Source organism: Callionymus lyra, chromosome 5 (assembly GCF_982586985.1).
Source record: "Callionymus lyra chromosome 5, fCalLyr1.hap1.1, whole genome shotgun sequence".
In the NCBI taxonomy this organism is placed as follows: Eukaryota; Metazoa; Chordata; class Actinopteri; order Syngnathiformes; family Callionymidae; genus Callionymus; species Callionymus lyra.
The window spans coordinates 14,850,222-14,868,108 of NC_141822.1; the positions used below are offsets into that span (position 1 = coordinate 14,850,222).

General features: G+C 36.9%; 1 protein-coding gene across 1 annotated transcript in view; it reads right to left on the reverse strand.

The window, feature by feature from the left end:
- The window catches only part of LOC148079501 (putative flavin-containing monoamine oxidase A), a 47,800-nt gene that overhangs the window by 18,275 nt on the left and 11,638 nt on the right, over nt 1-17,887 (reverse strand). Inside the window, exons 5-7 of the mRNA XM_087791071.1 lie at nt 15,640-15,797; nt 13,423-13,512; nt 11,715-11,799 (exon numbers count right to left, since the gene is read on the reverse strand). Coding sequence (XP_087647197.1) covers nt 11,715-11,799; nt 13,423-13,512; nt 15,640-15,797 — 333 coding nt within the window. The remainder of the gene's footprint in view (nt 1-11,714; nt 11,800-13,422; nt 13,513-15,639; nt 15,798-17,887) is intronic.

The following is a 17,887-nucleotide window of genomic DNA, read 5'->3' on the forward strand; positions in this document are numbered from 1 at the left end:
CATTTTTGCCATTTCAATGACACAGTGCTGTACTTGTTTTCCCTCCAGCAAAGGGGGATCGTAAGGGGGGAAAGAAATGTTCAGATCTAGGACGAATTGTTGGCAAAAGTTGAGCATCAGAACTTTCAACGTACTTGGTCATAATTGCAACATTTTCCTTCATACAAGAGAGAACTTGGCTGCTGCTGTCCGTCTTGAAAAGCGAACTTAATCCACTTAGCATTTGTCACGGTCTTTAGGAAGACCTAAAACATCCCTAACTCATATAAATACAGGGTAGAGTCTTCCTATATAATCCATCAGTGCAGCGGCTGAGCTGTTGTAGCAGCATGTTATCCATATCTTCGTCATTTGTGTGAGTTACATGAAGTCACATGGGAATTGTGACACTAGTAGGGTCGTAGTCTGAGCAAATTGAATCACAATAATCGATGCAGAACAAAGGGATCCAAATCTATAAAGAGCACTTGAGTCATTTCGTCTTGGACTCAAAATGACCGCCATGAACTGATCCATGTCCAGACTGGACATGATTTTTTGTTTTGGCCTTAAAAAGGCCAACGTGGTCGTGAAATAACTACTTCCCTATTATTGGTACCAGTTCGTCTCATTCCAAGGAAGGTTTTAAACTAAATTAGATCTCAAATATTAAGGATGTCACATTACGTTTTCGGAATATGTTACGACTGGACGAAAATGTAGAGACACTAACATATTTATTAAAACTAAATTGTATGGCCTTTGTATTTTTCATTGAAAAGATTTTTCGCAGTTTTGTATCTTACAAAAATCTGCTGGAAAACACAGAGTACACGCCAGTGTTATAAAGAGAAATACAAGTTTGTATTTTCTAGTTTTCAAATTTTAAAGGTGCTAATTTAGAATTTCCTATTAAGTGATATGTTGTTGATCACATTTTTTTAAATATGACTTTCAGACTTTGTATTTTTTTCTTTTTATCATTGGATTTTTTTTTTCATGAGTTAAGGGTAGGATTAGATTTAGTTTACCACAGGATATCAATATACAAATAACGTCAGACAAACGCAAGATCGTACTTCCTGATATTCGTGTCAAGCAAATAAGAGATTAACCAGGAATTGTTTCTATATATATATATATATATATATATATATATATATATAGTGCAGTTTCTACTTCATAGCTAAAACAAACATTTCCAAATCATTGCTCATTTTAAATACATTTCTCTCTTTTTCTTGCCAGTCTCAACTGGAAGCCTTTTTCTTTTACATCGAGTCTGGTTCTGCCCAAGGTTTCTGCCTGATAAAGGAAAGAGTTTCCTCACCACCGTCGGTCGGTGTGATTTTCTGGAAACTCTATTTATTTTCTCACATATCATGTTATTTAAACCGTTGAGTCCCTAACGATTTAACACTTTAAATCAATTACATTTAATCGAAATATAAAATATCTCTCCTAACATCAAGCCTGACACTGTAATCTCTCAATCGATTTAAGTGTATTGGACAATCTTGTTGCGCTGCTCACGTAAGTGACAAACATAATTACAGAATTGCTACCACGACTCATTTAACAATAAAAGCAATTTCATGCCTTCAACAGTAGCAGGTAGGTTTAAAAATTTTTTTTTTCAAAAAAGACTCTCAGGCTGCCATAGCTAAGGCTTAGTATCTGGCTCTGGGCCAGGCTTTCACCAGATGAAAACATGGATGATGGCAAACATAATTCAGATGCTGTCCAGAACTTGTCAGTGGGCTTCTGTAATGTCAAGAACGCAAAACAAAATTGATAATCCAAGTGCAATAAAAGTGAAAAACAGTGACATGATAAGTGGACCCGCACTAATTTGACACACTCCCTTCGACGTCTGGACGTGTTGCAAGGTAACATATGACGGGGGGGGCATTCAATAAGTGTTACATGCCTGTTTCCTGTTGATGGATGAAAGGCTGTTTAATTCATAATCTGTTAAATGGATGTGGCAAGTGAGGTGCTTAATGAATATGTGTCAAGATCTTAAAAAGCTGTGATGCACTGTTTAGTAAGACGCATTTATCTTCGCTATATTGAATTAGAAAAAACACTTTGTTCATGATTGTTTATCACAACATGTAAAGGAATAGGTTTCTCTTTTTTTTTTTAAAGATCAAATGGGGATTTTATAAACGACTAGGGACCGTGTTTCTGGTACGACTAGTGTAGGCATATACAGATTTAACGTCCCAACACGTCTGTAGGTAAGTAAGTAAGTAAGTAATTTATATTTATAGAGCGCTTTTCTAGACCAGGGTCATAAAGCACTTTAACAATCAAAAAAAATACTAAAAAAAAAAAAATATATATATATACTAAAAAGATCAAGATAACACTGAGAGCAACACAGGAGTCCCAGAAAATCAGGGAAAAGCCTGCACAAATAAAAATGTCTTAAGATGTTTCTTGAAGCAGTCAGTAGATCATCAAACACAGAGAGAGGAAGATCGTTCCAAAGCTTAGGAGCAACAGTCTGGAAGGATTTCTCTCCTCTGGTCCGGAAGCGTGTTGAGGAACCATCAGTAGATTCTGATCCACAGACCTCAGAGCCCGAGCTGGGGTGTAAGGCTGGATCAGATCACTGATGTAAGGAGGAGCCTGACCATGAATAGATCTGAAAGTAAGAACCAGGAAAGGAACTGTCAGCCAGTAAAGAGTTTTAAGGATCGGAGAAATTTGAGTTCTTCTACTTGAGCAGGTCAGAATTATCGCTGCCGATGTATCTGTATCAACTTCTTCACTTCTTCTTGTTTAGACATGAGTCAGTTCCTTTACCAATTTTCTGTTTATTAATTATTTGAAATTTGAGGATCAATGTTGAGGAAAAAAAAACGTATTGTTTCTCATTACATGGATAATTCTTGAAAGAAATAAAATAAAATAGGAATAAATAGACAATTTATGTATTTACATTTCCAGACTTCTCTCTAGTCCATACACAGCAAGTATTCTGACAACCTCAGACTATTTCACACTCACATAAAAAGTCCAAATGAAACTGTGAGCAGGAGGAAACTGAACCGTAACTCAAGTGTTTGGCTCCAGCGTCTGACTGAGATGCCCTCATTGGTTTCGTCACGACTCACACAGGCTGGTGCTGCATCACAACAGCGGGCGCAGAGACAGACAGACGGTCCAGAGATGTTTATTCTGCCCCGGCAGTGATGGGAGAATTTCACTGACTTGAACAGACCTTTAATTATTTTGTTTGTTCATGACCTTTTTCCCAAGATGTGATGGAATCAGCAATGATTTATAGCCGCGCCGATTAAGCATATTAGAAATATGTTGCAGCCTCTGCTTGTTTTCGTCGATGAACTGAAGTCTCAGCAGAGTCTAATTATGAACAGATGTGATGAACAATGATTCAAACCAAAGACCGAGAAATTCTGCACTCTTAAGAAGGAAAAAAATCTTACGGAGTAGGGCTGTAGTGATAAATTAATCTCACGATATGATTCGATACGATTTATTTCAATTCACTTTTTCCTTTTTTAGGGAACAATACATTTTAGTGACATCTTGTCATTGGTCAACTTTCTGTTTGGTTGAAGCCAATATATGGCCAGCTTTAGAAGCCACTGGAGCCGGTATAATATCCTCTCGTGCTCAGTCGTCGGCAGGATCTCACAGGAATGACTGTTGCTATTGAGATAGTTTAATTGAAACACCGAAGTTCCATTTAATTAAATTTTATTTCAAGTGTCGCATCATAACAAAGTTCTCTCAACACTTTATAGTTTAATATTTGAACAAATGCTTTAATAAATGAACAAACACTATGAATATTTGAACTTAAAAAAACATACACTTATTTGAATATAAACCAAAAATCATCTATGATACAAATACTATGATTTGAAAACCATAAAAAATATTTATTTGTTTTTATGATTTTATCTTTTGAATTTTCAATTAAACTCTACAACAAGATGGCTAAATCTCTATCAGAGTTGAGACTTTGCTTCATTTCATTGTTATTTTAACCTAATGAAAATATATTTCAGAAAATTTAAAAAAATAAAATAGGCACTCAAAAACTATATTTATAAAAAAAAGAGTCTTTCTCTGCACCTGACCTTGTCTGGCCAAGCCTTTTGTGTGAGTCATCTCATGATTTTGCTCCTAAATTATACCTACAGAACACAACAAATACCTAGTCTGGTATTTTAGAAAAGTTAAATTAGCTCATGAAATCAATTTGAACAAAGTTGGCATGTTTTCTGTTTGAAGCACAGTGAAAAAACATGAACTGATATCACGTAAAACCTTAACTTTATCAAACTCTAATCCTCAGTGACGGACAGTTTTATTCTGATTGAGAGATGATCAAAACCTTATTTATGAAACCATCATCATATATTTAAAAAACATTTTCACATATTTAACAACCATCTTTTTGCAGCAGCTGGAAGGAAGGAGTGGAAAAGGGTTTTTTGTGGAAGAAGAATAGCAGGTAGAGGAAAATGATGTTACAACACGATCTGGAACTTATTATCCATGCGTTTGTGTCTTCTCGTTTAGACTTTTGTAATAGTTTAGTCCCGTGTCTAAACTAGAAGGTAGTAAGTACAAAACTCTGCAGCGAGAATTCTGACCCGCTCAAGTAGAAGAACTCACATTTCCCAGATCTTTAAAACTCTTCACTGGCCGCCAGTTTCTTTCACGATCCATTTTTTAATTCTGGTTCTTACTTTTAGAACTATTCATGGTCAGACTCCTCCTTACATCAGTGATCTGATCCAGCCTTACACCCCAGCTCGGGCTCTGAGATCTGTGGATCAGAATCTACTGATGGTTCCACGCACACGGTTCAGGACCAGAGGAGAGAAATCCTTCCAGGCTGTTGCTCCTAAGCTTTGGAACGATCTTCCTCTCCCTCTGTGTTTGATGATCTACTGACTCCTTCAAGAAACATCTTAAGAAATTCTTATTTGTGCAGGCTTGTTGGAGAGAAGAGACGCGTCCAACATGAAGAGATGCCAGACAAAAGGAGAAGAGGCGACTAATGATGAACCTAATTAGGTCAAGCAGGAGGACTTTAAAAAACGTAATAAATTAATACATTGAGCGGCATTGGGGTTTAAAAGAGTTTTCAGTTACCATGATTCATGCTCCCATTGATTTTACATGCTAACATAATAATGTTGATGTTGAATTATTAATCAGGACATGTTTCTAATGTAGAAGGTTTATTGGAAGGGATTGGGTGAAATGAAAATGATTTTTTCTTTTTTCAACTGAAATGGCATATAAATATGCAGAGACGCTGCACATTCTCAAGCTTGATGCATACAAAAAAGAGAATACATAAATGTCATAATTACTGAAGACTTTCTTTGTGCATCTTCAGCTTCATATAAACAAGTGTGAAAAACAGTTTTCTCTTTTGCTTTCACACGTTTTTTTGGTTGAACGTGAGCTTGCATTTCAGGATTTAAAGTAGATGGAGTTTAAGACCCCCTGCTCCCCCACCACCCCCCGCCCCCTTTCAGTTTTGGAAACATGAGTTGTTTTTCCTCCAGCGGAATGATTGAGATTCAATATGCAAATGTTGATCCAAAGTGTTTTAGCCTCGTAGGCTGCTTTTTAGTGATTTATTTGAAAGTAGTTTTTTCTCCCTCTGTCCCTGCGGAAAGATTTAGAAAGGTTGAACTGGAACATTTTAAACGTTTTTTTTTTTTTTTTTAGATCATATTGTCTGATTCATTTTTCCATTAATCAGATTTGAGCTAAACGGAGGAGCCTTTCATATCCATGCCCTCCTTTCTGTCGCCTGCAGTATCAGATATTTTCGTCTGGTTAGCGTTCCACGTGGAACCATGGAGGTACTCACTACTATAATGCCTGACTTAGTTTGGGGTAGAAAAGTGATCTGACCTCTGACAGTAGCTGGATCCAGAAACTACATTTCAAGAAGTCTTTTCCTACAAAAGGGCTTCGTCACGGATGGTTGCCTTCGTTTTTTGGGGGGCCTGTTAAAGTGTGGGAAACGAAATGCGTGTTCAGGCTTGTGTGAGAACAATTTGAACTCAGGTGACCAATGCCTGGAACGTGAGTACCATGGAGACATTTTTCACTCCGAACAATCAAATCGGATTTTAACCGGATTCTTTGCAGGTATGACGAAAAAATTGCATCCAAATTTCTTTAAAAAAACGTTTTCCATTTCATTATTTTAACAATTTTCATAGTAATTAAACACTAAACATCCCTTAATAATTATAATAATCTTAAATTGTTGTTTTGTTTTGTTCCAAGATCAATTAAATACACTTTAATTACTTCTGTTCAAAATCGTTCAAAAGTGAAAGCAATAAAAACCATTTCTCTCACACGGCATTCCTGTGAATATGTTTTGAATAAGAATTGCATGATACACCAGATAGCAGAGGATCTGACATGTTGCTCTGCGTGGGAAATATTTGACGCCATCACTGGAGACCGGAATATTAATTCTTTTTTTTTCCCCCGCTTCTCTCACTCAAACATCTTCTCCACTCCCAGAGTCAGGACCATGAGGAGATAAGGCCTTTGTATCTCCAACTGCTGATAAGAAAATGTCCTGAGTGTCATATGGTGTCAGATAAAAACTCAGGATGAGATCAAATCAAAAAGGAGAATAAGTGAAATTAGAAAGGTGTTAGACCCAACATAAGGCCTGGATTAGCTACAGATTACCTGAGCAGCCAAAACTATAAAATCTGCTTCTATTTAGATCTCTTTGTAATTCTGTCAGAACCAACTCAGCCTCTTCCATCACAACAAGTTTGACTGAACAATACACCACAAGTAGTTCATTTTATTCATTTTAATGTACGCTGTTTAATACTTTAAATAGTTAAAAGTTGTTTTTATTTTTTTTATTTGACTAGTTCTGTATAGGGCAGGGCACTACAGCAGCAGCGGTTAAAAGCCATACGAGTAAAATGACAATTCCTTTAAAACCGTCCTAAATACAGATCAAAGTGAATCACTTCTGACCCCATATGTGTGCGTGTGTAAAAGCATAATTCTATCATTATATTCAAGATAATTAGAATAGTTTACTTCAATTTTTCCAGAAGCACGGATATGATACTGTTGTTTATTTACAATCTTTGTTTTTCCTTCCACTTCGTTGTTAACCTGTAAATTAGGCTCTATAAATTTCACAGTTTAATAAAAATAATAACAATTATTGACTAGTGTTGCTAGTTCTAAACAAGGCAGGTCACTTGAGCAGCAGCAGTTAGAAGCCATACAAGTCACTGACCATTCAACTAATGTGAAAATCCCAACTTTCCTGACTCACTCACATGTTTCAAAAGTCTTCCTCTCCAAGATGCAGAAAGTCTCTCATCATGACCATGTTTTGAACTTATTTATAAAGTTCTCCCCCGTCTTAAATCTCGGCAGACGAGAGGTTACAAGAGCGGAGTCCATTATGACGTAATAATGGCTTCACTCCTCCTCCAGCCAGCTGTAACTACTCCCCGCTTTGTTTATACAATGAGTCCCTTGTAGGTCAAGACTTCCGGGATTGATGATACTGCCTGACAAACCTCGATGTTTGACCAATCACATCAGAGTGGGCGTGGTTATGGTAAACAAGATTTTAGCTTGAGAAAAACAAAGAGCTTTCTGTGGGCGGGGCTTAAGCACATTTTCTAATGTAAATATTTGAATGAAAAGAGAGTTTTTATACAAACAGACACATACTGATGAGTACAATAGATCTATTTAAGACGCACATTAATCAACACGTTAGTTGAACCTTAAAAACCCATTTAAATACATATGGAAGTTACAGAAGTTACAGGAAGGCTGAGCAAAGAATCACTCCTGACCTGATATAGTATAGTACAACATTTAATTTTGACATAAAAAAATTACAATAGTCTACTGGGGCACAGTGGTGAATTTTTACGTTCTCCCCATGTTGTGTGGGTTTACTCCAGGCACTCTGGTTTCCTCCCACGATCAAAAAAACCTACAGAGGTTTGCTTGGAAACTTACACTTAATAAGCTGCAGAAAATGAATAAATAAACAACCTTCTACTTCAATGTTCCAAACAAATTATTAATAGTTCTTTGACACGTTCAGATTGTTTAACGATGACTCCCGAGTGCAGAGATGCTAAACAGGATAAAGTCATTTTCTTACGATGTTCGAAAGATTCATATCACAGGCTTGTTTGTTATCGTCACAATCACCTATTCTCATTTCCTCCACTTCATTTATAATCCGTAAATTAGGCGCCATTAGTTTCGCTCAGAGCGCAGTGAGTCACACTGGCAACGGAACTCCGGTTCAATCAACGTCTGGAGTTCGGTGTTTACGCCTCCCTCCTACACTACGTACCTGATCCCGACGCGTAAACAAGAGCTGACTTTATTCCGAGTAAGCGGCTTTTAATTGAAGACGTCATGATTAATGGCGGAAATGTTAAATGGCAAAATTAATCGCTGTCACGAGAAGGTTCTAGAAATCAAGATCAAGAAGTTTCCACTAACTCCAAAACATGCCACGACACAAAGTCAGACTTTTAACATGCTATCCACACTCTTCCCCCGCTTGATAGTGTGAGACAGAAATAAACAAAAGAACCCAAAAAAAGTTAATTTAGCTACTTGGAGTCTGTCTCGACTGCTATCGCTGGCTGTTCATCTGTGCGCCTAATTGCATTATGCCGTGCACGCTTCACACCGAGACTGCTTCATTAGGATCGTCTTTGTCAAGTAATCTCGGAATAAACTCGGGAACCGAACCAAAACATCGCTTCCCCGTTTTTCCCAAAGTCAACGCTCGGCCCCCCCAAAAAAGATGTCCATTCCCATCCCTCCTCATGCATAGCAATCTGGCATCCACTGAAACCAAACAGTTCATAAATCATGGAGGTGAGTGAGAGAAGTGGTAACACAAAAAGAGGGGAAACGTACAGAACTCATTATAAAAGATGGATGGATGACGCCGGGCATAAATCCAGGAGCCAAGAACAGTGCTCGCGTGATGTATTAGAAAACACCGAGCTCCTATCCAGTCATGCATTATCTTGCATAAAAAGCGGCGGCTTGATCCGAGGCCACGGACCTTGTGGGGCCCCCTGGATAGATTAATTTATTTGAACGCTCTGGAGCTTTAATAGGGTCACAACCAAGTATGGGATTCGATGGCTTGATGAACGACATGACCCTGTTTACATGTTGGGATTTGGCCTCTCAGGTGTAAACAAAATATTGAGTAAAATTCAAACATTTAGATAAAGAAATTAATAAAAAAAATCCTCTGAGGGAAGCTGACCCTTCAATACCCCGGTTCTGGTTTGTAACATGTATTAATGGATTCAGGCAATGCTGGCAGCAGAGTCACCGTGGATCCCAAACGCAAACATCTCTGCATAATTCAACACTGATTAAAAATGGTCTCATTAAGGATCTTGGCCTTGATCCACAGTTGTTCTTAGGCTCAGATGAGAGATGGCGTTCCAGTTTGTACCCTCCAGGAAGGGAACAAGATAACATTTTTTTAATAAATTCAAGTTGACTCTTGTGATGTGGGATTTTCATCATGTATCATTGATGGCTTACGGAGGTCAATGCCATGCTAGACAAAACAATTAAAAATATATATATCAATCAATATTCAATTAATTATATTAATACCTTTAACTTTATTTATTTCCTATATACCCTTTTTTCTAACTGTCTTCCTATTTTATCAGTCTTAATTGATACCCTTAAATGTGATCTTATGACCTTCGTAGTTAAAGATTCTGGGTTAAAAACATTTTTTGTTTTTTTTGTTAAACAGCATTTACAATGCAAGACGACAAAAACTCGGTTAAAGGTATAGTCGAGCTAAAATTCAAACTTCCCTCATGTTCTACTCCCCCTCATGTCAAGAAAGGGTTGGGATTATCTTCAGAGTAATCTATTATTTTCTAGAGTTATAGACAAAAATGTTTGTTCATTTTAATGTAGCAGCTGGGGCTCAGTTGTCTTCGTCCTTATATTCGTCCATAAAGACAATTAAAAACATCCAAATACCTGCTCGTCTGTAATGTTCCTCTTGTATTATAGCCTTGAGAATTGTCCTGGAAAAACTCAATTAAGTCTGTGTTTTTTTAAGTTAGTCCCAGAAGTTCCTGCCGGAAGTCTTTCCTCATTCAAACACAAGTGGCAGTGTACAAGATTTATGTTGATGGCTTCGCAGATTCCACCAAAAACAAGCTTAAAATAATGACTTATTTTGTTTTTTGGGAACAATTACCCATGTCAAGGCTTCAACATGGATGTTACAGACGTACAGAGGTATTTGGATGTTTTTAAACATGTTAAGACGAAGACAAACACAACTGAGCTCCAGTCGCTACATTAAAATGATCAAACATTTTTGTCTAACTCTAAAAAGGAACATATTACTCTGAAAATAATCCTAAATTCCTTTAGTCGACATAAATATAACTAGAAAATAAGTGAAGTTTAAATTTTGAGTGAACTATCACTTAAGGATATAGAAATATATACACTAAGAATGCAAGTTGTTTTTTAAAAGGTTAAACTAAAGTTTCTGCTGATATCATTTATAATTTTCAATGTATTGCTTGCTGGCAATGTTTGACTAAAAATATATCAAATTAGAAAAAAAAAGATGTACTTTGATTTTTATTGAATAGGGATGTGTTCTTGTAAAACGGTTCATGAAAGTGTATGTTTTTAAAGTTTAATCTTCTATCTTCACTATAGACACTTTTTTTTCCTATTACAGGTAAAATAAAATACCTGCCAACATCAATGACCATGAATTCAAGAAGGATACTTGAGGACAATATAGAAGAAGTTAAACTTCTTACTTACAATGTGTAGTCAAGGTAATATTTAGCTTTGAAGAGCAGGTTATTGAAGTCGGACCAAGGTGAGAGGGTCGTAGGTTCAGGGCAGTTGAATGAATAAATCACCAACCCATCTTTTTATAGTTTTAAAAAGATCGGATGGTACATTGTATCTCCGTTTGTCCAACAGGTCAATTTAATTATTTATTTTCCTTTAAAAGAGCACTTTATGCATTGGATGATGAAGTGTTTGAAGGGGATTTCAAGGAATATGGGAACAAAAACTGCACAAGGTAGAAAATCTCCACCTAAAGTACAGTAAAGGATTTCATCTGAACACCAACGGTCCACATATGCTATTGTTAGAGCCATATTAAAATAGAAAATATATATTTATATATGCTCCCTTTTATATCAGACACAAATGTATTGAAGAAACGTGTTCGAATTAGTTTAATCAACACTGAATGTGAGTTTTAAAACTCTAATTTCAATTGATATTTCAAGTGCTGATGAAGCCAGAAAAGACTCGCTGAAGGGGTCTTCGCTTTCATGTCCCCAGCAGGACGATGAAGACGCTCTTCCCCCCCCCCCCCCCCCACCCTTCCCCCCCAAATCTCCAATTCCTAATTCAGACCATAGCAAAATGTCACATCAGCCCGCAAGTTTTCTGGCACTAACGCCTGTTCCATCTTAACTTTTGAGGGCAATTTCTGACATCTTTTACTTCTGCTAAAGTGACTGTCTCAGCCTCGGAGGCAGCGATGGAGAGAGAACATCAGAGGCGTCTCCACGAGGATGCGCAGCTTCAGGAGGAGAGCGCTATTTGCTCTCCGGTTCTCCGAGGAGTTAAGGTAACGGGTGACTCAGAAGCACACTGACCTGCCAAATGAGGAGGGCAGCTGACGATCACAGCTCTACTCAAGAAGGTCTCGGTTGCCGTCTTCACCTGAGCCCACTCAGCATCCTGTTGCACAAAAGGTACGCGTTAATACAAGGTTTTTTTTATCACAGTGTTGCATTTTCATTCACTCTAGGGGCCGTAGTCCAATATTTTTTTTACTTTCCTCTTCATTATCTCTATGAATTCAGTAGATTTGCGTTCATCTAGTTTGTTTTAAAAGAAGCTTAAATATGTATTCAGACAACGTTTCATTTTTTGGCCTCAGGTATGAGGAGCAGGGATATAGTTTTGTAGCAACAATTTTGTGATTTGTTTTTTAATATTTCGCTTGTTGAAGAAAAAAATAACTTTTATAAGTTTATTTTTGCACAATAAAATCCATTAAAAGTCCAGTTTTACCCTTTTTTTTTAATGTTTACAAACGATAATGATGATAATTTATATTCGGTATAATCCTTGCTAATAGTCAAATTCAATCGATATTAAACAGATAAATATTTTGACACAAATCTATAACCATTAAAAAACGCTTCTCCACATTTTATAGATTTTTTTTTTCTTGCTGAAATAATATTTTCCCAAATTGTGTTTCAATCAGATGCTGATCTTGAGCTTTGCAGGGGTAAGACATTTATTCATGACTCGTCTTTAACGGTTACAAACAGATGCATTTTACAAAAATGGTAACGGTTTACCATTTAATCGTTTTTAATATAAGATTTTGTCTATTAAATCTGGGATTGACAGACATATTTGATAAAAAAAAAAAAAATCCCTAATAATAAATAAAAAAGAACAATTATTATATACATTTTATAGAAATGGATCATTCTGAATCCCAAAATAAAGTCTAATGAAATAATACAAGCCAAGCTCAAAATAAACTTATTTTTTGTTTCCATTGAATATTATTTTTAGCCAAGATGGACAGAAGTTTACTGATTAAAAATGTTCAGTGTCGGACTAGTACTTTTAAAATGGTGCAAGCTTGTAAAGAAAGGATGCAGAAGTTGTTCAAGAACTTTAATTAAAGTGATATTTAAAAAAATAAGTACACTTCTTCCGAGTCACGGTATGTTTTATAGTGGCTAAATTGAGTGTGTATTGAAGAGACACTGTGGATACGGAATGTGTTCGGGCTGTCGCTTATTGATGACATCACATCGGGAAGTTCAGTTTTTTTAAATATTTTGGTATGTGTTGATAAAACTCTGAATTAAAACATTTTCTAACAGACAATAAATGATGATCTTTGTCAATCTGATTCGTTGCCACTTCCTGGTCTGACGATGTGTCATGATTAGTTTTATTTAACTGTTCAAAACAATACAAAAAAACATATATATGTCACCTACAATTTTGTTTTTTATCTCGTGCAACAAAATCTAAGTAAGTAAGTTAGTAAGTAATTTAAATTTTTAAAGCGCTTTTCCAGACTCCTGTGATGTTCTCAGTGTTATTTTGACCTTTTTAAGTGTATATTTTATTGGGTATTGTTTTGATTGTTTAAGCGCTTGATGACCCCGTGTAACTGAATCACTGAATAATAACTGATACAGTGATGACAGACTCTCTTTTGCCCCCCCCAAGGCAGCCTTTTGCAGACGGTCTGCTCCCCAAGTGGGGGGGCTGTTATCCCAGCGCCGCACCTCATCACTCCCTGAGTGAGTGGTTACCGTACACTACCTGCCATATGGCTGTCACAACAGAACCCAGTCGGACATTCTTCCGACCCACACGCTCCGCCAGATGCTCTGAAAGCTGTTGGGTGCCTCCCTGTGGAGATACAAATTCAAGATGCACTTAATAGCGAACAAATGTCTCTCTCCCCTAAGAGCCGCAGAGTTCAAAGGTCACTCACTCTAGATCCACAAAAATTCTCTACGCAAGCTAAAAAAAAAAAAAAACAACAAAAGATTTTCTTTGTTTATAACACGAGTCCCTTGGAGGTGGTGAATTAATGACGATTGGTGACACACCTCAATGCTTGACCAATCACAACAGAGAAGGTGTGGTTATGGTAAACAAGATTTTAGCTCCAGTGGGCGGGGCTTAAGAACATTTTCTAATGTAAATATTTCAATGAAAAGAGAGTTTTGTACAAACAGACACATTTAGACAAAATTAAATATCATGAGAAACGACACTACACCCGAAATAATACTGTTCATGTCGGAACAGTAGTGTGTCAGTGTCAGTGTCCATCTGTACTTAGTATTAGTCTTAATTATGCATTTTGAAATGTAAAGGTACATTTTATTTTATTTATTGTAACTACAAAAACATGCTTTTGAAGTCTAAACTAAAAACTGTAAGTTGATACAAAGTGTGAGAATGATCAGATTGCTTCTAGTAATCACAAAATTCATTTCTATACAACGTACAGTTATTGTAACCCAAGGTTAGGTTCAACTTCTGTTTGCATATCTTATGCTAATCATGTAAGATTCGTGGATGGTCGTTTGACACTATATTGCTTTCATAACTGTGCAGTCATGCAAGAGCGCTGCCTAATGGAATCACATCACACAAAAGTGCAAAATCATCTTGTTGAGTTGAAAAAAAAAAGGAATGGAGCAAATATTTAAGCATGAAGTTTCAACGATTATTAAGACCAGCTTTTACAAACCAAGCTCAAAAGAAACTTTTTTTTCTTTCCATGGAATATTATTTTTTGCCAAGATGGACAGAAGTTTACTGATTAAAAATTTTCAAGTACTAGTACTTTTAAAATGGTGCAAGTTCGAAAAGAAAGGATGCAGAACTTGTTCAAGAACTTATATTAAAGTGATATTTAAAAAAGAAAAAAACACTTCTTCTGAATCACGGTATGTTTTAGATTGGCTAAATTGTGTGTGAGAGACACTGTGGATACGGAATGTGTTCGGGCTGTCGCTTATTGATGACATCACATCCGGAAGTTCAAGCTTTTTAAATATTTGGTATGTGTTAATGAAACTCAGAATTAAAACACTTTCTATCACTTAATAAATTATGATCTTTGTCAATCTGATTAGTTGCCACTTCCTGGTCTGACGATGGGTCATGATTAGTTTTATTACCAATAAATGATAAGTAGCGGATATATTTAAATGGTTTTAACACATTTGGACCAATCACGATGGGCGTCGTTAGGCCGGGAAGTGACAGAACGGACAGAATCTTGGAAATCTCAGATGAACAAAGTGTTTTTGATCGTTTCAAGTCCTCAAATCCTATATTTAAGGATGAACCAACTTGTAAAGAGTTGTTTGTTTTTTTTACCATAAAAGCCTGAGGCATTGAGTATTGGAATTCATCCCTGTGTTTAACTTCCTTCATTGTTGATTACACAATGAGAGATAAACCAGCTGAATGATAATCAATGACAGCTGGCAGATGCAACTGTTGAAAGGAGAGAAAAAAAAAGACATTTCTTGGAAAGCTAGTTTATCTTATTGGCACATATCACAGGAAGGGAACGTGGAGACTGAGACCAGAGCAGTTCGTGCTGCTCGTTGGATTTCATATACATTATATGAGAGGCACGACCTGATGCTTTGAATACGTACATGATAATCAATGCACAGATTCAAAGAGAACAAAGTACGACGATGGCTTCAAAGCCTCTTTACGATCCACATGCAGTAATGCCTTAAAGAATCAACGAGATATGAGGAGATTCTTATCGCGTCAAATCAATAGCCTAAGAACAGATTTTGTAACAGCTGTTATGAAACTGACGAAAACACGAGCCAAAAGTACCTTCATCCGTGCCGAGCATTCTAGGATTGTCAATCAAGCCAAAGAAAAGAAAAAAGGATTCCTGCTGGGATGATTGTTGTGAGGGGAAATGCTTTATTTTCCTGAAGATGAAATAGACTGTGGATAGTGCTGCCTGTGGGCGCTTCAGTGGGGCCTCACCTCTATCTTGAGCTCTTGGGCAGAACCCGGGGTGCACTCCAGCAAAGGCGAAAGCCCTCCAGCTGCCGCAGCGTACATCAAGAAGTACAGGAAGGACATCTGGGATGGCTCCATTCCAAACACAGTCCTGCTGCACACTCCCATCTCTTCTTTCAGCTCTGGCGGCGAAACAAATACAATCTATTTTGAAAGGTGTTTCTGCCACAGAGGTGTCCTTTTCCAATCGATGAAGCCGTGACAGACAATAGACGTGTCGATGAGCCGGCTGTGTCAGGACTCGACAGGCTTGTTTTCCCAACGTCAAATGAGACGTCTTTGTAGTCCACACTTCATGAATTTGATGGGCTTTTTTGATTTGACACGACTCGCCGTGAATATTAATTCACATTTTTGACATTTGATGCACAGACAGGAAATTACCCGGCGTATTAGACTGCAAATCTACTGGGCAGAGAGATATGAGACAGTTTTTCTATGAATTCATTAACACTGGAGGATCCAAACCAACTAGAGGTTTCATCTCAATATACAAGTGTTTTTCTTACAAATGTAATGATACTTATCAAATTAGTCAGCTGACATCATCATTATTAGATTAAAATTGTTATATGTGTATACGCCATACTTAAATTAATACTATATGATAATCAAAATATAAAGTACAATTTACTCGTTTGATCTAAGAGCGGGAAACATTCGTCTACACATATTCACAATCAACATTTCTCTCACAATGATTGCTGGTTTGAGACAAGCTTGGATCAGAATTAGAGTTACGACCGGTAGATTCAAAGATTGTTGTTTGCCTGCATATCCCACCTTAAATTGTATATCAAAGACAAAGCCGGCGACACCCCAGGGTGGGAGCAGAAAACAGAAAAACAACGCACACAGCATGTGACCTCCGCCCGGGAACATTTCAATAATTAGATTTACCAGAGACAAAATAAAGAACTTGAAAGAACAATTTGGCCACAAAAGACGACCTCCTGGGCGGGAAATTTGACTTAAATGTAGAGAGTTTCCTACAGCTCGGGGTCCTCAGAACTGGGTCCAGTTGATTGTTATAAGAAGCTTGTATTTTCTTTGACTTGAAGCGGTGAGAAGAGCGACCCGAACTAATCTGGATTGTTCATCTTTCCCCACAAAACGAAGTATAAGATCGGAATGGAATTGACGCCGTGTTTGATCCTTTTATCATTAAAGTGATGGTTCACCCATAATTCAAAAGTCATTCATTTTCTACTCACACTCATGTCGACTAAGAGTTGGGATTATTTTTTTTTAGAGTAATCTGTTCCTTTTTAGAGTTATAGACACAAATGTATGTTCATTTTAATGTAGCAACTGGAGCTCAGTTGCCTTAGTCTTAGTCTTTGTCCAAAAAGACACTCATAAACACCCAAATCCCTCTGTCTGAAGAATATTGTATTGAAGCTTTGACAAGAGGAATTGTTTTGAATAAACCTAAACAAGTCTGTCATTTAATCTTATTTTTAGCAAACGCTGCTAGACTAGCTACTAGGCCAACATCCCACACAGACAGGAAGTAGCCTAGCAGCTTCTGTTTACCGGTACAATTCTTCTTTTAAAGGCTTCAATACAATCTGGACGTTAGAGACATGAATAACGGAAGGATTGGTGTTTATGTTTGCCTATAACTCTAAAATGCAATAGATTACAGAATAGAAAGAATCCCAACACTTAGACGACATGTGCCTGAACAAGTTCACTGAACGAAAGTTCATGAACTAGTCTATATTTTAGGCAAACGTTAACTGAACATAGTGTATTTTGCCTGATGAACGCTACTGTGAACGCGTTCATTCTGATATCCGTGAACGTCAAACTCTCCTCGTTCATCTTCGTCCAGTAGATTGTCAGATTGATACTAGAGTATTCTGGGGAAAACCCGGCTGAAGCACACTGTAAACAGCTTTTAACGTAAAGTGGAATCACACAATATGGCAACACCAGAGGCGCATAACTGCTTATGTCAAGACAAAGAGAAATGACAAAGTACAATCACTTAAACAGGTTTTATGTCAAGGACAATGAACTCATCACTGCTACTGCTGACTGAATAGACATAAATGCTACTCCGACATAAACCCATGTTCTTTTGTATGGATCATGAAAGCTTCAATTATTAAATTAAATATTCCCACTTTAATGTAAGAGTCACTTATTTCATTGTATTTTATTCATCTTACTTTAGTTATATTTATTTCATTTAATCTGTTTTATA